The following is a 21,390-nucleotide window of genomic DNA, read 5'->3' on the forward strand; positions in this document are numbered from 1 at the left end:
AAAATTACTTTAACACTTTTACTGGGAAATAAAACATGATAAATATGAATGATATGACACTCTTTTCTACAGCAGGGAAGCAGGAATGAATAATTATATTTTTAATTTTCAGTTAGTAACCTTGTTCCCCAACTTTGGAAGGAATTTTTCTAAATGTTATGAAGCATTATCAAAAATGTTTAGGTAGACTAGGGAGTAATCGTAACCCTGATCTGTGCTCCTGGAGGGGATTAGGATTGGGCGGAGCTGTTCCTCCTCCTGGTTCCCCCAGTGGAGGGACTCCACCACCACAGAGAGGCATATTCTTTATACATAGATCACTGAACAATTATTCTGTTTTGTTTTGTTCTTTCAGATAAGCCTGGGCCTCCTAGGAATCTAGAAGTTAGTGAAGTTAGAAGAGATTCTTGCTATCTGACTTGGAAGGCACCTGAGGATGATGGTGGCTCTGTCATTACCAACTATGTTGTGGAAAGGAAAGATGTTGCTGCTGCTCAGTGGCTACCAATATCATCATCCTCTAAGAAACTCAGCCTGTTAGCTAAATACCTTATGGAAGGTACTCAGTATCTCTTCCGTGTTGCTGCTGAGAACCAGTATGGAAGAGGTCCTTTTGTTGAAACCCTCAAGCCAATTAAGGCTATAGATCCACTTTGTAAGCACCTTTTGACTACTATTTTGTTCTTAAAAAAAAAAGCTTTGTAAACTGTACTATATTGGTAATCTGTGCAATATATATGAGCATATGAACATTTTATATGTGTTTAAAAACTAAAATGCTAATCCTATTTTCATTTCATTTTAAAAGATCCTCCTGGTCCACCAAAGAACTTGCATCATGTAGATGTTGACAAGACACAAGTTACTCTTGTTTGGAATTGGCCTGATCGTGATGGTGGTGCTGAAATAACTGGATTTTTGGTGGAGTACCAAGAAGAAGGGACAGATGACTGGACTAAATTCAAAACAGTCCCTGTGCCAGAGTGTGTTGTTACTGGCCTACAACAAGGGAAGATTTACAAGTTCCGTGTAAAAGCCCAAAATATTGTGGGTCTTAGTCTTCCAGACACAACCATACCAATAGAATGCCAAGAAAAATTAGGTAACTTCTGAATTTGTGTGATTGTACATAGTTTTAGTATTCAGTGCTTAAATTTAATTATTGGAATTGGGAAACCATATAGAAATATCTTTGTATTTTATTTTTATTTCAGTGCCACCATCTGTTGACCTAGATGTGAAATTAATAGAAGGCCTTGTTGTTAAAGCTGGCACTACAGTAAGGTTCCCTGCAATAATGAGAGGCGTACCTGTTCCCACTGCAAAATGGGTCACTGATAATACTGAAATCAAATCAGAAGGCAATTACAAGATTGATACTGATAATTACTCAACAGTTCTTACTATTCAAAGCTGCACAAGGAAAGACACGGGAGAATATCTGCTCACAGTATCTAATATAGCTGGAAGCAAAACTGTACCTGTTCATCTAACAGTTTTGGATGTTCCTGGTCCTCCAACTGGCCCAATTGATATTCTAGAAGTCACTCCAGATCACATGGTTATTGCTTGGCGACCTCCTAAAGATGATGGTGGAAGTCCTGTGATTAACTACATTGTTGAGAAGCGAGAGACAAAGAAAGAAACCTGGGGAATGGTCTCTTCAGGGATCAATCAAACTAGAATTAAAGTTCCACGTCTACAGCAGGGCTGTGAATATATTTTCCGAGTTTGCGCAGAGAATAAGATAGGAGTTGGTCCACCTCTTGATTCAAAACCAGCAGTTGCCAAGGCTTTGTATGATCCACCATCTCCACCTGGTAAACCAACCATTCATGATATTACAGAAAGTGCTGCAACTGTAACTTGGTCTATACCAAAATCTGATGGTGGAAGTCCAATAACTGGATACATTCTTGAACGCCGTGAAGTCTCAGGCAAGTGGGTCCGTGTCAACAAAACTCCAGTGCTTGATCTGAAATTCAGAGCTACAGGCCTCTTCGAGGGCAACACATATGAATTCCGTGTTTTTGCAGAAAACTCCGCTGGCATAAGCAAACCATCTCTACCTTCTGATCCAATAAAAGCATCACGTCCTATCTCACCTCCTGGACCTCCCATTAATCCAAAACTCAAAGATAAGACCAGAGAAACAGCTGAACTAGTATGGACAAAGCCACTCAAAGATGGTGGCAGCCCCATTCTGGGATATGTTGTGGAATGCCAGAAAAGCGGAACTACACAGTGGAATAGAATTAATAAAGATGAACTTATCAGACAGTGTGCCTTTACAGTACCTGGGTTAATTGAAGGAAATGAATATAGATTCCGTATAAAAGCAGCTAATATTGTAGGAGAGGGAGAACCCAGAGAACTGCCAGAAACAGTTCTTGCCAAAGACATCCTCAGTCCTCCAGATGTAGAACTGGATGTGACCTGTCGTGATGTAATTACTGTCAGAGTAGGCCAAACAATAAAGATTGTGGGGAAAGTGAAAGGCAGACCAGATCCTGACATAACATGGTCTAAAGATGGCAAAACTCTAATAAAAGATAAACGTACTGAAATCACTCATGAATTCCCTCATATAGAGCTGCAAGTGAAAGCAGCTACAAGAGCAGACCATGGCAAATACCTAATTTCAGCTAAGAACAGCAGCGGGCATGCCCAAGCATCAGCCATTGTTAATGTACTTGATAGGCCAGGACCTTGCCAGAACTTGAAAGTAAGCTATGTCACTAAAGATTCTTGTATGGTTTCTTGGGAGAATCCTGAAGATAATGGTGGTTCTGAAATTACAAATTATATAGTAGAGTATCGTCAACCAAATCAGAGAGGCTGGTCAATAGTTTCTTCTGATCTTACTAAACGGTTGGTAAAAACACATCTTATAGAAAATCATGAATATTTATTCCGTGTTTGTGCAGAGAATAAAGTAGGTACAGGTCCAGTTGTTGAGACCAAAACTCCAGTCCTTGCTATTAATCCTATTGATAGGCCAGGTGAGCCTGAAAACCTTCACATTGCAGAAACAGGAAAGACATTTGTATATCTGAAATGGAGGAGGCCAGACTATGATGGTGGCAGCCCCAATTTAACTTACCATGTTGAGAGAAAACTGAAGGATTCAGATGAATGGGAAAGGGTGCACAAAGGCAGCATTAAAGAAACACAATATATGGTTGACAAATGTGTTGAAAATAAAATTTATCAATTCAGAGTTCAGACAAAGAATGAAGGAGGTGAAAGTAACTGGGTAAAGACAAGTGAAGTTGTTGTTAAAGAAGAAGTGCAGAAACCAGTACTTGATCTGAAGTTAGCTGGAGTACTTACTGTGAAAGCTGGTGAACCAATTAAAATTGAAGCAGGACTTAGAGGCAAGCCCCAGCCAGAAGTGTCTTGGACAAAGGATGCTGCAGATCTAAGCAAATCCCCTAGGGCCAAAATTGAAACAACTTCAAACTCATCTAAGTTCCTTCTCACAAAATCAAAGCGCACTGATGGTGGCAAATATGTTATTACTGCCACTAATCCAGCTGGTAGCTTTGTAGCATATGCTACTGTAAATGTTTTGGACAAACCAGGACCTGTAAGAAATTTGAAGGTCTCTGATGTTTCAAGTGACCGATGTACAGTCAGCTGGGATATACCTGAAGATGATGGTGGTTGTGAAATACAAAACTACATCTTAGAGAAGTGTGAAAGCAAACGTATGATATGGACTACATATTCCTCCTCAGTGATAATGACCTATGTAAATGTAACACATCTCATTGAAGGCAATGAATATATATTTAGAGTCCGTGCAGAGAATAAAATGGGAACTGGTCCACCAACAGAGACTCAGCCATTTATAGCAAAAACAAAGTATGACAGACCTGGTCGTCCAGATCCTCCAGAAGTCACAAGAGTCAGCAAAGAAGAAATGACTGTAGTTTGGAATCCACCAGAATATGATGGTGGCAAATCAATTACAGGATATATATTAGAGAAAAAAGAAAAACATTCATTAAAATGGGTTCCTGTTACCAAAACGACAATTCCAGAAAGACGCAAGAAAGTTACAAATCTCATTCCAGGATATGAATATCAGTTCCGTGTCAGGGCAGAAAATGAAATTGGAATTGGTGAACCAAGTTTCCCATCAAAACCAGCAACAGCGAAGGACCCACTAGGTACTGTTTTTCCCTATATTATTGTATATAGTAATATTAGTAATATTTGAATTTTACATATCTTTCTCTGATTCACAGGTGTGCTTACTCCTGTATTTTATGTCATTTTACAGAACCACCTGGTCCTCCCACTAATCTCAAGGTTGTTGATAGCACAAAGACATCTATTACTCTTGGATGGGGAAAGCCACTCTATGATGGAGGTGCTCCTATTATTGGATATGTGGTAGAAATGAGACCAAAAACTGAAAAAGTAGGTCCTGATGAAGGATGGAAAAGATGCAATGTCGCTGCACAAGTTATCCATACAGAATTTACAGTCACAAGCCTGGATGAGAAAGAACTATATGAGTTCAGGGTTTCTGCCCAAAATCAAGTTGGTATTGGCCGGCCAGCTGATTTGAAGGAAGCTGTTTCTCCCAAAGAAATACTTGGTAATTTTGCCAACAGGCCATTAAATCATGTGCAATTTGTTTGCTATCTTATCGTTTACTTTCAGAGACTAACATTTTATGTTCTTTTTCAGAACCTCCTGAAATTGATTTGGATGCAAGCCTGAGAAAGTTAGTTACAGTCAGAGCAGGATGCCCCATAAGACTTTTTGCCATTGTTAGAGGGCGACCAGCACCTAAGGTCACCTGGAGGAGAGTGGGAATTGATAATGTGATCAGAAAGGGACAGGTTGACCTGGTTGACACAATGGCCTTCTGTGTCATCCCCAATTCTACACGGGATGATTCAGGCAAATACGTTTTGACAGTTGTTAACCCTGCTGGAGAAAAGGCTGTCTTTGTGAATGTCCGTGTCCTTGGTGAGTAACAAAAATAATTTTAGCAACAATTAATTTTGGTTTTATGATTTATCAATGTATTAATTACAGTTTCTTCTTATAGGAGTCTGCTGCCTTATTTTAAATTGTTGCCTAATACCGTACATGTATTGTTTCCTCTCCCACTCCAATAGATACTCCTGGACCTGTAGCAGAGTTCAAAGTCTCAGATGTCACAAAAATGTCATGTCAGCTTTCATGGATGCCACCTGAAAATGATGGTGGTAGTCCTGTCACACATTATATCGTGGAAAGACGTGAGGCTAATAGAAAGACCTGGGGAACACTTGCTGCTGATGTAAAGAAGACTAGTTTCAAAGTTGCTAATCTTATACCTGGTACTGAGTATTTCTTCAGGGTCTCTGCTGTCAATGAATATGGTCCTGGTGTTCCAAGGGATACACCAAAGCCAATCCTGGCAACAGATCCACTAAGTAAGTATTTATTAATGTAGATTCTGTATTGTTTCATTCAACAGATTCAAGTTTTATATGATAGTTCAGATACTCAAAATCAATTGTCATAGCTTATTATTAAATAGTAGCACATTGGCTGCACTTGCATGTAACACTAAGCCAAACCATGAATTAGCATAGGCGTACAAACATGTGGGCTCCCAGGGAGATCACAAATGCTTTGCTCCTCCCTGGTCCTTTTAGTCCAGTGTGGCATGGCAACTAAGCCAAGATTTGGCTTAGAGCAGTGGTTCCCAACCTGTATGAGTACAGGACCCCCTTTATAAGCTCAAATAATTTCATGACACCACCCCCCGCTAATTGTAATTTTACCCTCTGTTAAGTGAAAAAATGGTACGTGGCAAAATCACATCTCCATATATCCCTTTCCATAAAAAGCTCCCTGCAGACAGGGAGGTATTGCTTTCTTTTCTTAATGCAAAGGTTCATCAAATTGGTATCCCCCTCATCCCCACATACATAATCTGAAGACGTACAGGTTACTGGTGTAACCCAACACCAGTGGGTTACAGTGTTGGACTAAGAACCAGGTTCAAATCCCCACCCAGCCGTGAAGCACACTGGGTGACCTTGGCCAGACATAGTCTCTCAGCCTGACCTATTTCACAGGGTTGGTGTAAAGGTAAAACTGAAAAGTGTGGGGACTGTGTGCACCACCTCGAGCAACTTGGAGGAAGGGTGGGACATAAATGCAATAATAATTAAATAAATAATTATTTAATAATACGTTTCAGCTGCAGTATGTGGACCCCAGCCTCAGCCAACCTGCTGAGCTTTTAAAAAATAATAATTAATAAAGAAGCAGCAATGTGATAGTAGTGGGGATGCTAAAGGTGAAGACAAAAGAGTGGATAGATTGAGTAGGGGTGTTAGTGCTTTTCAGCCTTGGGGTGATCATCAGAACCAATGGCTTGGTTAGTGTGCACTTGGAAAATGAGAGTGGAGCAGAAGACAGCGCATGCACACACACAAACACACCTGTCCCTCCAGCAAGCAACTGCATGCATGCATGTATTTGGGCCTGTGGGAGGGGGGAATCCCTCAACTGCTGCAGCATCTTGGAGAGAGAGGTTTGGGGGTGGATTTTAGGTAGGACACTGGTACACACACACTTAGCCTCAGAGATGGGGGGGCGAGCAAATCCTGACCTTCCTCCCTGCTCCTTGGCTCTGTCTGGGCAAAAGGTGAGATCTGGGCAGCTTTACAAATAAGAATAATTTTTAAAAGGAGATGGCAGTGAATCAGGAGCTAAGAAAGGCAGGCAGGCTGGCTGCCTGGAAGGAAGGGGGAAAAGATACCTTTCCTTGCAGCTTTACTTCTTTTTGCTTCCCAAAAAGCCCTCTCCTCTCGTTCTGAGTAAGGGTATTGTCAGCAGCGGTACTGCAAGGAGACAGGAGTCAGTGATAGTAATCTCCTCTTCTTCCTGGTAGCTTCACCCTCAACCTTCTTGGGTGTCTGCCATGTCTTTTATAGGCAGATACCTGCCCTCGGTGCACCTGAAGGACACTCTGGGGCTTCAGCAAAAGTCCTTCCCTCTCTGTTGAAGCAAAGGGAAGGTGTCAACTGCAGCAGCAGTGGGGAACAGACAGCATCCAGGGAGTGAAGACTTTTTCAAAAAATTAATAAATAATTCATTTCTTTACTGTTCGCGGCCCCCTCTGGATTACTTTGTGGCCCCCCTGGGGATCATGGCCCCTAGGTTGGGAACCACTGGCTTAGAGTATTCTCCAAACCTAATTCTGTGGTTATGCTCTCTTGTCCTTAACCACAAGCTATACCCAAGGTTTAAGGAAGAGTCAGCTTAACTTTAAGCCCGGGTTCAGATGATACACAAAGCCAAACTGCACTCAGCTAAAGAAGGAGCAAAGTTGGTTCAAGCTCTTCACCAGGAGCCAACACAATCATGCAGGCCCTGTAAAACATAGTTTGACTTACTGTGATGTACAAACCAGGCCATTGTATATAACCAAATCATTAATATTTCTGCATTAATATATTAACCAAATGTCTATATTCAGGAGGTTTACAAATCTGCATGACTAAAATTGTACCATTAAGCATAAGCAGACATTTCTGTAAGAATCTTCATGTTTGCTTTCATGCATCAGCAGGGTTAGAGTAAAACTTGATTATATGCAGAATGTATCTCCTAAACACTTAGGCTTCAGTCCTACATCCAATTATCTGGGAGTAAGCCCCACTGAACTCAGTTGGACTTTCTTCTGAGTAGACAAGTGTAGGGTTGCACTGTTAGTAATTAAAAAGAGTCTGTGCTAGATGTCATGTCAGAAAACACAATCTGCATAGAATCTTTATTTAACCTCCACTATCTCTTTCAATGATCCATGTATGTACACCCAGCTTTAATTCCATTTCTCACCTCTAATGCTGCAAATAAAATAATGTTCGTATTAAACAGCCACAAGAGTGGCTGTATACTATAGCCAGTGTGGATATTTCACATTCTGCAATGTTAAATGGAAAATACCCCCATGCCATTCTGATGCTTCCCATAAGCTCATTTCAAAACAAAACCATACAAAACTTATAGTCCTGAACTCAGCAATGATTGCTTAACAACCCTCTAAAGTTTCATGGCGATACACAAAACAGTCAGAGAGAATTGAGAGTTCAAAGTCTAAAGAGAGAGGGGGAAAAACACAGAGTCCTTTTGGACTTTTTTCTGTCAGAGTTCTCATAATTTGTTGAAATTCATTAAAAGTCAGCCATGTTCACAGAGGACCTGTAATCCTATTACTGACCTTGCCCCTTAGTATTACCTTCATCCTCTGCACTTTAAAATTAATTAATTAATTTTTAATTAATTTAAGAAATTTTGCATTGAACTGAATGATAGTGTCGGGCATGCTCAGTAAGAACCAACTGTCAGTGTTCTAAAAGCCAGACTCACAGCTGCTTGGCTAATCAGGGGGCCACACCCACACTAGACTTTGATTTCACGTGAGACAGTCATGGCTTCCCCCAAAGAATCCTGGGATGTGTAGTTTGTGAAGGGTGCTGAGAGGAGACTCCTATTCCACTGACACAGCTCCAGTGGCCAGAGTGGTTTAACAGTCAGCCACTCTGACTGAAGGTCTGTGAGGGGAATAGGGCATCTCGTAGCAACTCTCAGCACCCTTCACTAACTACACTTCCCAGGATTCTTTGGGAGAAGCCATGACTGTCCAAAGTGAAATAAAGGTCTGGTGTGGATGTGGCCAGGAACAGCTTTGGTTTAAATTTGGGTGGGAGGTTACATGTGCCTGCTGTAGAATAAAAAGGTGGGGGAAACGCTGAAAAGCAATGATACTGTTCCCAATGTTTCCTTTTGGAAAGGGGCTTCCCCTCTGCCCAGTGCCAACCACACAATCTCCTCCCCTCCTCCTACCCTCTCTGCCCCTCCTCCGGGTCAGTGTTGGACTACGACCTGGGAGACCAGGGTTTGAATCCGCACACAGCCATGAAGCTCACTGGGTGACCTTGGGCCAGTCACTGCTTCTCAGCTTCAGAAGAAGACAATGGTAAAACCACCTTTGAATATCATGAAAACCCTATTCATAGCGTTGCCATAAGTCAGGATCGACTTGAAGGCAGCCCATTTCTATTTTCAAACATGATTGCACAGAAATAAATCCCACTGAATTCAATAAGTATGCAAATAATCAAACCCACCCTCCCTTCTCTTCCCTCTTATCCCCTCCCTCTTGCCCCTTCCCTCCTCCTTCCTTTGCCCCTCCCTCCCCATCCCCTTCCAATCCCCTCCTCCCCTTCCGCCTCCTCCTCCTCCCCTTCCTCCTCCCCATGATCAGTTTTACCTATCTTAAGCATGATTGCACAGGAGTAAATACCATTGAACTCTATAAACATGCAAATGAACAAACCTCCCCTCCCCTTCCTTTGCCCCCCTCCAATCTGCTCCTTCCCCTTTCTCCTCCCCCTTCTCCTCCCCCTCCTTCTCCCCCATGGTCAGTTTTACCTATCCTAACCATGACTGCATAGGAGTAAATCCCATTGAACTCAATAAGCATGCAAATGATCAGACCTGGCTTTCCCCCTCCTTCCCCTCTCCTCTCCCTTCCTCCTCCCCTTCCCTCTTGCTTCTTTCTCCTCCCCTGCCCACTCCCTCCCCCTAGTCAGTTTTACCTATCCTAAGCATGATTGCATGGGAGTAAATCCCACTGAACTCAAAAAACATGCAAATGATCACACCTGTCCTTCTCCTCCCCTCCCTCTCCTGCCTGGTCCCCTCCCTCTCCTCCCCTCTGCCTTTCTTCCCCTCCCTCCTCCTCCTCCTCCTCCCCCCTCCCAATTCCCTGTGGTCAGTTTTACCTATCCTAAGCTTGATTGCAGGGGAGTAAATCCCACTGAACTCAATAAGCATTCAAATGATCAATTCATTCTCAGGAATGCTTTGATTTGGATTTCTGCATTGAGCAGGGAGTTGGACTTGATGGCCTTATAGGCCCCTTCCAACTCTACTATTCTATGATTCTATGATTCTAAACTTGCACAGGATCCCATTTCTTACATCCCAGATTAAAAAGCAGAGAAATTCACTAATAGGCAAAATACCTTGCAGTTTAAGAACGTACCTATAGCCCACAGATATTTCTATCAAACTTTAAAAAGCAGGGAAATTGGGCAGCTATAGTGAATGTACTAGGGGAGCAGGAGACCTGATGTCCTCTCTGAGAGATTGTACTGCCCTACAAATTTGTCAAAATGCAAACACCATTGTGTTGTGTAGCTTGGAAGAATTTGGTAACGTGTGGCTCTGAGCATATGGGATGTGGTGGCAACACCTGCAATCAGCCCAAATAATAGAAAGAAGACATGTGCTGTGCTGATCTTGTTTTAACAGGAAGGAAGCAACATTATTAAGACAGTTGATATAGTTCAGATGGTCACTTTAAATATGTCTGATTTCCTTTGCAATTTTAGTGAAGTTTCCTATGGGAAATCATTTTCTTTTGCTTCTGTTTCTGTGAATATGTGAAGTACAGCAACACTCTGCAAAATTTACACTTAAAAAACTCCAAAAATAATTGTGGAATAATGGCACTGACTATTCTGCAGAATAGTCTCCAGTGGACATGAGGAGTGTCTCAGATTGCACAAGATAAAACAGTGGGAGGTGAAATATATTCTAGCAAAATGCTAGGTGTGCTCTATGTTTTTAATTGACCATGCCTACCTTGCCTTAAATGAAGTGGTTTAAACATAGCAGGCTTAAAACATGTGTCCTCTTTTTTCCAACAGCTTGAGTCATTGCTGAAGTAGCAACATACTGTAATTAGTGTGATTTTACATCAAACTGCAGTTTCAGATTCAATTGTTAATGCACCCAAAATAGAAATAGAACATAACCTCCAGTTTGAAACACAAAAGGCTTTCTTCAACATCATATGACACTGACCAATAAAAAGTCTTTGAAATTAATAAAAATAAATTTGACACAGATTTCTAGGATGAATAATGAGGGAAATAAAATTTTCTAGATTAGATTCTCTGTAGAAACATTAGTAACACAGGAAAGAAGCAAAGTAAGAACACCAACAAACACACCAAAATGTAATTCTCCATCTTTTACCATGCAGAGGGCATTTAGTAAGAATATGTGGGGTTCACAAAAAACAAGCAAACCAGAATACTGCAAAGTACTACAAAGGTTGAGAAACCACTGATCTAATAACTTATTTATTAAAAATCTGAAATTAATATTTATAGTATATTCGGTTTTTTAAACCCTACTAATAAATCACAGGAAGATGCCATGATCTTAGAAATAATTTAAACTAAGCATTTGCTTGTTAAAATGCAAACGTTTTAATATGTCTGCCTGTTTTTTTCTTAAGGTGAACCAGATCCTCCAAGGAAGCTTGAAGTGACTGAAATAACAAAGAACAGCGCTACTTTAGGATGGTTGCCACCACTGCGTGATGGTGGTTCTAAAATTGATGGATACATTATTGCATATCAACAAGAAGGTCAAGCAGAGGATCATTGGACACAGTACTCTATTGTAAAAGATCTTAATATTGTTGTTGCTGGCCTAAAGGAAGGAAAGAAATACAAATTTAGAGTGGCTGCTAGAAATGCTGTAGGAGTAAGTTTACCAAGAGAAACCGAAGGCATATATGAAGTCAAAGAACAACTGAGTAAGTAACTAATTATTATCACGTACAATTGAAATATATTTTAAATTCAGTGAATTTCTTATGATTTTGTATCTAAATTTGGATGTCACGTCTTAAAATATATAAAATTAGTTGTTGTCTCTTAAGCTGGCCTTGTCTTTAGTGACATTCAAAAGCAGCTGGACAGCCATCTGTCAGGAATGCTTTGATTTGGATTCCTGCATTGAGCAGGGGGTTGGACTTGATGGCCTTATAGGCCCCTTCCAACTCTGCTATTCTATGATTCTATGAATCTAAGAGCACTATACTTATAGGTTCACTAGTTCTGCTCTGTGACCTTCCAGAGCAAAGTGTTAGGCATTAGTTCTGGCCTGAAAAGTGCTAAATATGAGTCCCAGCAGGCAACTTCTTTAGTTTGTTTCATTTATGCACCACAAGGTTACATTTAAATTTGTGCATCTCATCATTTTAAGATGCTGTAAAACTCCCCGCATCTGAAAAATAAGATTATACATTTAATTAAAACAGTGAGTTGCTTGAGCCTTAGAATGCAAAACATACCAAAAAAATGAGAAGGAACTGAATTATGTTGCAGAGATGTTATGTTTCAAGGATACTAAGGGGGAAGCAAGTAATGAGGGATAGTTCCTTTGTGATTATTAGAAAACAAACTAACTTTTTTATTATGTTTTTGGGATGTAATATCAGTTCTTTCTCATGCAAAATGTCTAGTTCAGAAGTGGCTAGCCTGTGGCCCTGCAGATGCTGTGGGCTACAACTCCCATCAGCCCCAGGCAGCATGGCCAATGGTCATAGATGATGAGACCCCTAGAGTATGAAGGCTGTCAGGAGCGTGAGATTTGGTTTCAGGAAATCTGCATGGTTGACACTGGAAGCTGTTATTGTAACAGTAACAATGGTCTCATTTAATGACCATGCCTGAGAAATAATTCAAAATACAAATAAATAAGTTATTAATGTGTGTGTGATTTAAATATATGCTTCCATTGTTTGATTTTAATTTCAGTGCCACCTAAGATTCTGATGCCAGAACATGTCAGTATAAAGGCTGGGCAGAAACTCAGAATCGAAGCACATGTTTATGGGAAACCTCACCCATCCTGTAAATGGATGAAAGGAAACCAAGATGTGTTAACATCCAGCCGCCTAGCTGTGCATAAAACAGACAGCACTTCAGTTCTCATCATTAAGGACGTAACTAGGAAGGATAGTGATTATTACAGTCTAACAGCTGAAAATAGCTCTGGAGTGGCTACTCAGAAAATCAAAGTGGTCGTCATGGGTACACTGAATTTTCTTTTCCATGCTTAATTCTCAACACACTTATTTTTATTCATCAGTTAGCATTATTTTATACATATATGTTTATATCTTTTTATAGATATTCCTGGTCCACCACAGCCACCATTTGAAATTTCTGATATAGATGCTGATGCCTGCTCTTTGTCATGGCATATTCCCCTTGAAGATGGTGGTAGTAACATCACCAACTATGTGGTTGAGAAGTGTGACGTCAGTCGAGGAGACTGGATAACAGCAGTAGCTTCTGTCACGAAGACAAATTGCAGAGTTGGAAAACTCACCCCTGGACAAGAATACATGTTCCGTGTTCGTGCTGAAAACCGGTTTGGCATTTCTGAGCCACTTACATCTGATAAGATGATTGCAAAGTTTCCATTTGGTAAGTTCGATTGAATTCATATAATGGTATGGTCATTATTAGAATAGTTCTAAGGGTGAAATGATAATTTTTTCTCATCTCTTCCTCTACAGATGTTCCTAGTGAACCAAAGAATGCACGTGTTACCAAGGTGAACAAGGACTGCATCTTTGTGGCATGGGATAGGCCAGACAGTGATGGTGGCAGTCCAATAACTGGCTATCTCATTGAACGTAAAGAAAGGAACAGTTTGCTTTGGGTAAAGGCCAATGATGCACTTGTGCGATCCACTGAATACCCATGTGCAAGTTTAATTGAAGGCCTTGAGTACACATTTAGAATCTATGCTTTGAACAAAGCTGGTGCAAGCAAGCCTAGCAAACCAACCGATTTTGTTACAGCAAGAATGCCAGTTGGTAAGCAAAATATTTGCATACATTGCATTATGTTTAATTATCAATACTGAGACAACTTAAGTGCCATAATAATCAGTAATATAAAGCATAATCCAACCAAAACTAAACTCTTCTAAACCACACTGATTTCAACATGAAAAGTAAGTATAAGCTTACATCTAATTCCATTGAAAAGTCTTGATTTTGCTTGGATTGTTCCCAAAGTTTCCCCTCCACCACCCTTAATTTATCTGGATTTAAAAGAAGAAATATACAGTTTGCTCAGTGATAAGCCTTGCACTTTACATGCCCCTCAGAGGAGATGCATCCTTTGTGTTACTCATCATATGAAATTATTTATATCAAATGCCCAAACTGATAGAGTAAACCTGACTTTTTTTTTTTTTTAGATCCCCCTGGTAAGCCTGAAGTTATTGATGTCACTAAGAGTACTGTATCTCTTGTCTGGGCAAGACCAAAACATGATGGTGGTAGCAAGATAATTGGATACTATGTTGAATCCTGTAAGCTGCCTGGAGAAAAGTGGGTACGATGCAATAGTATTCCCCATCAAATACCTCTGGAAGAGTACACTGCAACTGATTTGGAGGAAAATGCACGGTATCAATTTAGAGCAATAGCAAAAACAGCAATAAACATTAGCGGGCCTTCAGAACCTTCTGACCCTGTAACTGTTCAGGCAGAAAATGGTAAGGAATGTGTTAACTGAATACTGTTAGTATTAAGCAATACTTTTATCTTTCACATTGTTAAGTACCCTTTGAAATTTATGCTTTTTCTTTTCTTTTCTTTTAACATTTCAGTACCACCAAAAATAGAACTTGGTGTAGGTATGAAATCATTACTTGTAGTAAAAGCTGGAACCAATGTATGCCTTGAGGCTAATGTGTTTGGCAAACCAATGCCAACTATTACTTGGAAAAAAGAGGCAGAGATCCTAGAACCATCTGAAGGAATCAAGATAACCACAAAGAGAAACTTGTCTACTGTGGAGCTCTTCAGTGTAAACAGAAAGCAGACAGGAGATTACACTATTACAGCTGAAAATCCAAGTGGTTCAAAATCAGCAACTATTAAACTTAAAGTACTAGGTAGGCTAAATAGTCATTTAAATTACTGTATTTAAACTTCAGGAAATATAGGAGTTGTAAGACTTCACTCACTGCCTATTTTTTTCTTTCCCAGACAAACCTGGTCCTCCAGCTTCAGTTAAGATTACAAACATGTACACAGACCGGGCAATGCTTACTTGGGAACCTCCTCTTGAAGATGGGGGATCAGACATTACTAATTACATTGTTGACAAACGGGAAACAAGCAGACCCAACTGGGCTCAAGTCACAGCCAATGTCCCAATCACCAGCTGCAGTGTTGAGAAACTGATTGAGGGTCATGAGTACCAGTTCCGCATTTGTGCTGAAAACAAGTATGGAGTGGGTGACCCAATTTTGACTGAATCAGCAGTGGCTAAAAATCCATATGGTAAGCTTCTCTTACTAGTTTGTTCTATCCATTTGGTGACTATTTATGTTTTAACAGTTGCTTGAGAACATTTTAAATCATTACTTATAGATGTACCTGGACCATGTGAACCACCTATAATTAGTAATATAACAAAAGACTTCATGACTGTAAGCTGGAAAGCACCTGCTGATGATGGTGGCTCCCCTGTAACTGGATATATCGTTGAAAAACGTGAAACAAAGGCTGTTAACTGGATAAAAGTGAACAGAAAGCCAGTAATTGAAAGAACTATTAAGGCCACTGGACTTCAGGAAGGAGCAGAATATGAGTATAGAGTAACTGCACTGAATAAAGCTGGACCAGGCAAACCTAGTGGTCCATCTAAGGCAGCATATGCACGTGATCCTCAGTGTAAGTTGAATACATACCTATTTTTCAGTCTTATGTGGATGTTGGTGTGTTCAAATGGTTTTGCTAAATTATGCTTGTGCTCTGTGTAATTTCTTGTTGCTTTCATTCTCAGATCCTCCTGGTCCACCAGCATTCCCAAAAGTGATTGACACCACCCGTAGTTCTATAAGTCTGTCTTGGTCTAAACCAGCATATGATGGTGGAAGCCCCATTATTGGCTACCTTGTTGAAGTAAAACGAGCAGACACAGATAACTGGGTCAGATGCAATTTGCCAAAGAATTTGCCAGATACTCATTATGTTGTGACTGGACTCATGGAGAACACAGAATACCAGTTCCGCATTTATGCCGTCAATAAGATTGGATACAGTGATCCAAGCGATGTGCCAGACAAGCACCTTGCCAAAGACATTTTAAGTGAGTATCCTGAAAAGAAACCAGCTTGTTGATTTTAGTGCAGATTGAGGGGAAGAAGCATTAGTGGAGGACCTGACTACAAAAAACTAGAGTCTCTATACTGAATTGTTTCATGAACTCATACGTGTCTGGTCCTTAAACCACTATCTCTCAGTTGTCAACAATCATACAGCAACCTAAAATCTTCTTCAGTATTGAATACTGAACACAAACACTCCTTCTCTGTCTTGTTTTAAAGAAAATAGTATGCTCCTTCTGAATGATAATGTAGAGATATCATGTTCTGAGTGCAAGGCAAGCAAAGTTTCCTAATGGGAAACTCCTAGTCAATTATAGTACAACAGCAGCTCCAACTTGGCTGAAACTCTAGAGTGGATTCAAGTCTCATCTCAGAAGAAAGTGAGAGAAGATTATGAGAAACCACTGTAGTCTTTGGCTGGGTGGCATAAAAACTGACAATTGGAGAGGGAAGTAACTCTTAAGAGATTTCCTCTCTATTGCTCACCCACTTCCTTCTTTTTTAAAAAATGGAGTTTTATTCCCCTAGCATCATTTCTTTATATTTTTCTCTTTCTATTTCATCCTATCCACCCTGCCTCAACCACTGAGGCTGATTTTTTGTTTCTATTTTAAATTGTTCTTATACATAATGTATTTTACATATATATATATTTATTTATTTTTACAATGCAGTCCCACCTGAGGGAGAGCTTGATGCTGAATTGAGGAAACTGTTAGTATTACGTGCTGGAGTCACAATGAGGCTTTATGTGCCGGTAAGAGGCCGTCCACCTCCAAAGATTTCTTGGTCTAAAGTGGGTGCCAATATAAGAGACAGGCAAGGACTAGATATCCAGTCAACTGATTTTGATACATTTCTGCGCTGTGAAAATGTAAATAAATATGATGCTGGAAAATACGTTCTGTCTCTGGAGAACAGCTGTGGCAAGAAGTCATACACAATTGTGGTCAAAGTACTTGGTAAGTGTTATAAATACTGCATACCTATTTATTCATCCATACACACATTATATTTTCCATATTTTTGTCAATAACTGAAATAGTTAATTTGTATTCATACAGATACTCCTGGGCCACCTATTAATCTGATTGTAAAAGAAGCATCTAAAGATTCTGCCTTCATTTCATGGGAGCCTCCTTTAATTGATGGTGGAAGTCCAGTGAAGAACTATGTGGTTGAAAAACGTGACGCAGAGAGAAAGTCATGGTCTACAGTAACCACAGAGTGTCCAAAAACAAGTTTCAGGATCTCTAATTTAGAAGAAGGCAAATCCTACTTCTTCCGAGTTTTTGCTGAAAATGAATATGGCATTGGTGATCCCTGTGAAACGCGTGATGCTGTTAAAGCTTCGGGTGCGAAAACTCACATGATTGACCTATCAAGCTGTTACAAGGCTCTTGTGCTTCTAACTTTATGTTATCAATATATTTATCAATATATTTTTCCTTCCTATTAGAAACACCTGGACCAGTTGTAGACTTAAAGGCTCTAGCTGTGACAAAATCATCCTGCAATTTATCATGGAAAAAGCCCATTAGTGATGGTGGAAGTCACATTAATGCGTATATCGTTGAGCTTATGACTGGTGAACATCAGTGGCAAGAAGTTATGAGGTCAAAAAATCTCCAGTATTCTACAAGAGACTTGAAAGAAGGACAAGAATATACTTTCAGAGTGAGAGCACAAAATGAAGCTGGGTATGGAACACCTAATGAAATTACAGTGGTGGCAAGGGATGATATTGGTAAGTAGTTGTCTTCATACCCTCATTCATAAAGCACACCATATATGTCAGTTTAGTGAACAGCAGAACTTTCCATGAGATAACTATGCTAGTGTGTTGCAGCAAAAATAGCCAAGGTGTCACAAGACTTTTTGTTCTTTTAAAGAACAGAAGTTACTGAAGCAAGCTAATTATATTCTCTGTGCTGAACATATGATTATTGAATTCCTGTTTGTCTTTCAGTGGCACCTGATCTTGATTTAAGAGACCTGCCAGACTTATGCTATTTAGCCAGAGAAGGAAGCTGTTTCCGTCTGAAAATCCCAATTAAAGGCAAACCAGCACCAACTGTGACATGGAAAAAAGGAGAAGATCAAGCTCTTACTGAGACAGGAAGAGTTGCATTTGAAGCTACAGCAGTTAACACTACACTTCTTGTTCGTGACTGTCATAAAAATGATGCTGGAAAATATACAATCACACTGAAGAACATTGCTGGCAGTAAAGAAGGCACTATTTCTGTGAAGGTTGTTGGCAAACCTGGAATCCCAACAGGACCTGTGAAATTTGATGAAGTTACTGCTGATGCTATGACATTAAAATGGGGTCCTCCAAAAGATGATGGTGGTTCGGAAATCACTAACTACATTCTTGAAAAGAGAGACAATGTGAACAATAAATGGGTCACGTGTGCATCTGCTGTGCAGAAAACTACCTTTAGAGTTACAAGACTTCATGAAGGCAATGAATATGCTTTCAGAATCAGTGCTGAAAATAAATACGGAGTAGGTGAAGGTCTTAAATCTGACCCAGTAATTGCAAGGCATCCATTTGGTACGCATAAATTAAAATATGCTCGTTGTAAAGTATTTTATTATTTGAGATCCAATCTAATTCTCTCCTATATTTTTTACATTTTCTAGATGTTCCTGATGCTCCACCACCCCCCAAAATTGTTGAAATTAGGCATGATTCTGCATCACTAACATGGACAGACCCCAAAAAGACAGGCGGCTCTCCTATCACAGGTGTGGTTTTTTTACATGTCGTCTTTCATGTCACCTAGCTTTTAATTCCTAGAATCCCAAATGCAAATTATGATGTAATGCATGTTAATGCAAATCATGATGAAACACGTTAATGTAGTCCCCTTTTACTTCTTCATAATGCAGCACTCCCTCCAAGTACAGCACCTAAAATATATATATATATATATATAAAGCTGTAATGCATAGTAAGCTTACTTATCTATTAGTATTTCAAATTAATTGAAATTGGAATCATTGTTTTAAATGAGTAAGACTCTAAGGGTGCAATCCTATGGCCCCTGGGAGGGCATCCCAGGAGTCAAAGGATATAGACAGAGTTCTGATGTCAAAGCCTCTGTCCCCTCCACCAGCTCCTCCAGTGCCTAAACCAACCAGTGTCAGAGCTCTGATACTGGTACATCAAAAATTGTGCATGTCAGGAAGTAGTTTGGTTCTATAGGCCTCCCAGTCCCCCCATATGGGGACATATTGAGTCACATTTCCAATGGAAGAGAAAACATTTTTTTATATTACAGCTGAAAAAGGACATAGGATTGCAGAGCATTTATCCTCCCTCATAGGTTTATTACTACTGTTGATATTTTAATGTTTTAATGTATTTGTATGTTTTTATTCTGTACGTCGCCCAGAATGGCTGGACAACCAGCCAGATGGGCGACTAATAAATCTAAATCTAATAATAATAATTATTATTGTTGTTGTTATTTCTGCTCTGCTGGCTCAAGCCTGGCAGGGCATTGGATAAAAGAGTAGAACTGCCTTTGTATTTCACCTCCACCTCCTTATATTGCACTGTAAAGTTGCCTGGTGGTCTGCAGTGGTGACAGAAACTGCTCTGGGAGATCACATGAGGATGCTTTTGTATATTGGAAAAGTTGTTCATTTCCACCCCCATTTTTTTGTTTATCTTTTAAATTTTTAAGTGTTTCCTGTCTTTCCTCCTATAGGTTACCACATTGAATATAAAGAAAGAAACAGTATTTTATGGAAGCGAGCAAACAAGACTCCACTAAGGATGAAAGACTTCAGAGTGACAGGGTTAACCGAAGGTTTGGAATATGAATTCAGAGTGATGGCAATCAATATAGCTGGAGTTGGTAAACCAAGTCTGCCTTCTGAACCTATTGTAGCCCTAGATCCAATTGGTAAGCTTCCCAAAATAAATATAAGATTTTTCATGAGTTAGAAAATTCTGATATACATTTTTACTACTTCTGTATTCTGTTGGTTTTCAGATCCTCCTGGGAAGCCTGAGGTTATCAGTGTAACTAGAAATTCAGTGACTCTGATCTGGACAGAACCAAAGTATGATGGTGGACACAAGCTAATTGGCTACATAGTGGAGAAACGTGATCTACCTTCAAAGACTTGGATGAAGGCAAATCATGTGAATGTTCCTGAATGTGCATATACAGTAACTGACCTTTCTGAGGGTTCAAAATACGAATTCAGAATCAGAGCCAAGAATACTGCTGGAGCTATTAGTCCTCCATCAGAAACTACTGGAGCCATTATATGCAAGGATGAGTATGGTATGTATTTCCTGTAAAGGCACATACCAGTTTTGTTCAAAGTATCTTCTTTTCTGACACATTAATTTTCTTTTACAGAGTCACCAACTATTGTTATTGATCCTACTGTCAAAGATGGTCTGACAGTTAAAGCAGGAGATACCATTTCAATGTCTGCGATTAGCATCCTTGGCAAACCACTTCCAACTTCAGCATGGTCCAAAGCAGGAAAAGATTTTAAGCCTTCAGAGATTGTTCATATTGAATCAACTCCAACCTCTTCTACACTTACTGTCAAGTATGCCACTAGAAAAGATTCTGGTGAATATACAATCACTGCAACCAATGCTTTTGGTACTAAAGAAGAACACGTGCATGTAACTGTTTTAGATGTACCAGGTCCCCCTGGACCAGTTGAAGTCAGCAATGTTTCAGCTGAAAAAGCTACTCTCACATGGACACCTCCTGCAGAAGATGGAGGATCACCAATCAAGTCTTATGTACTTGAAAAGAGAGAAACTAGCCGACTGCTATGGACTCAAGTTGCTGAAGACATTCAGTCTTGTAGGCATGTTGTTACTAAGCTTATTCAAGGAAATGAGTACATCTTCCGTGTTTCTGCTGTGAATCACTATGGCAAAGGAGAACCATCTCAATCAGAGCCAGTGAAAATGGTGGATAGATTTGGTAAGAAAAACTGGTGAACAGGTGTATGAATTTACTGCTTATATATTCATATTCCACTAATTTTCAAAATATGTTTTTCCCTATTTAGGTCCTCCTGGTCCTCCTGGAAAACCAGAAGTGTCAAATGTTACAAAAAACACTATTACTGTGAACTGGAAGAGACCAACTGATGACGGTGGCAGTGAAATCACAGGTTACCATGTGGAAAGAAGAGAAAAGAAAGGCGCAAGATGGATCAGAGCTACAAAGAAGCCAGTGCCAGACCTTAGGTGCAAAGTGACTGGACTCCTAGAAGGAAATGAATATGAATTCCGTGTCAGCGCAGAAAACAGAGCAGGAATCGGGCCACCAAGTGATGTTTCTCAACCAGTATTAACCAAGGATGCTGCAT

The 21,390-nt window shown here is 39.9% G+C and overlaps 1 protein-coding gene across 23 annotated transcripts in view; it reads left to right on the plus strand.

The window, feature by feature from the left end:
• Nucleotides 1–21,390, plus strand: part of TTN (titin) — a 359,167-nt gene that overhangs the window by 289,747 nt on the left and 48,030 nt on the right. For all 23 annotated transcript variants that reach the window (XM_061608344.1, XM_061608325.1, XM_061608332.1 and 20 more), the window contains 24 exons: nt 356–655; nt 809–1,102; nt 1,215–4,175; nt 4,289–4,609; nt 4,702–4,986; nt 5,139–5,438; nt 11,336–11,638; nt 12,645–12,920; nt 13,020–13,319; nt 13,412–13,714; nt 14,104–14,403; nt 14,518–14,805; nt 14,900–15,196; nt 15,287–15,589; nt 15,702–16,007; nt 16,701–16,988; nt 17,091–17,381; nt 17,486–17,773; nt 17,996–18,586; nt 18,676–18,780; nt 19,749–19,946; nt 20,037–20,333; nt 20,412–20,999; nt 21,088–21,390. In XM_061608344.1, the coding sequence (XP_061464328.1) occupies nt 356–655; nt 809–1,102; nt 1,215–4,175; nt 4,289–4,609; nt 4,702–4,986; nt 5,139–5,438; nt 11,336–11,638; nt 12,645–12,920; nt 13,020–13,319; nt 13,412–13,714; nt 14,104–14,403; nt 14,518–14,805; nt 14,900–15,196; nt 15,287–15,589; nt 15,702–16,007; nt 16,701–16,988; nt 17,091–17,381; nt 17,486–17,773; nt 17,996–18,586; nt 18,676–18,780; nt 19,749–19,946; nt 20,037–20,333; nt 20,412–20,999; nt 21,088–21,390 (10,086 nt within the window). The remainder of the gene's footprint in view (nt 1–355; nt 656–808; nt 1,103–1,214; nt 4,176–4,288; nt 4,610–4,701; nt 4,987–5,138; nt 5,439–11,335; nt 11,639–12,644; nt 12,921–13,019; nt 13,320–13,411; nt 13,715–14,103; nt 14,404–14,517; nt 14,806–14,899; nt 15,197–15,286; nt 15,590–15,701; nt 16,008–16,700; nt 16,989–17,090; nt 17,382–17,485; nt 17,774–17,995; nt 18,587–18,675; nt 18,781–19,748; nt 19,947–20,036; nt 20,334–20,411; nt 21,000–21,087) is intronic.

The sequence above is a fragment of the Rhineura floridana genome, chromosome 2 (assembly GCF_030035675.1).
Source record: "Rhineura floridana isolate rRhiFlo1 chromosome 2, rRhiFlo1.hap2, whole genome shotgun sequence".
Classification (NCBI taxonomy): domain Eukaryota; kingdom Metazoa; phylum Chordata; class Lepidosauria; order Squamata; family Rhineuridae; genus Rhineura; species Rhineura floridana.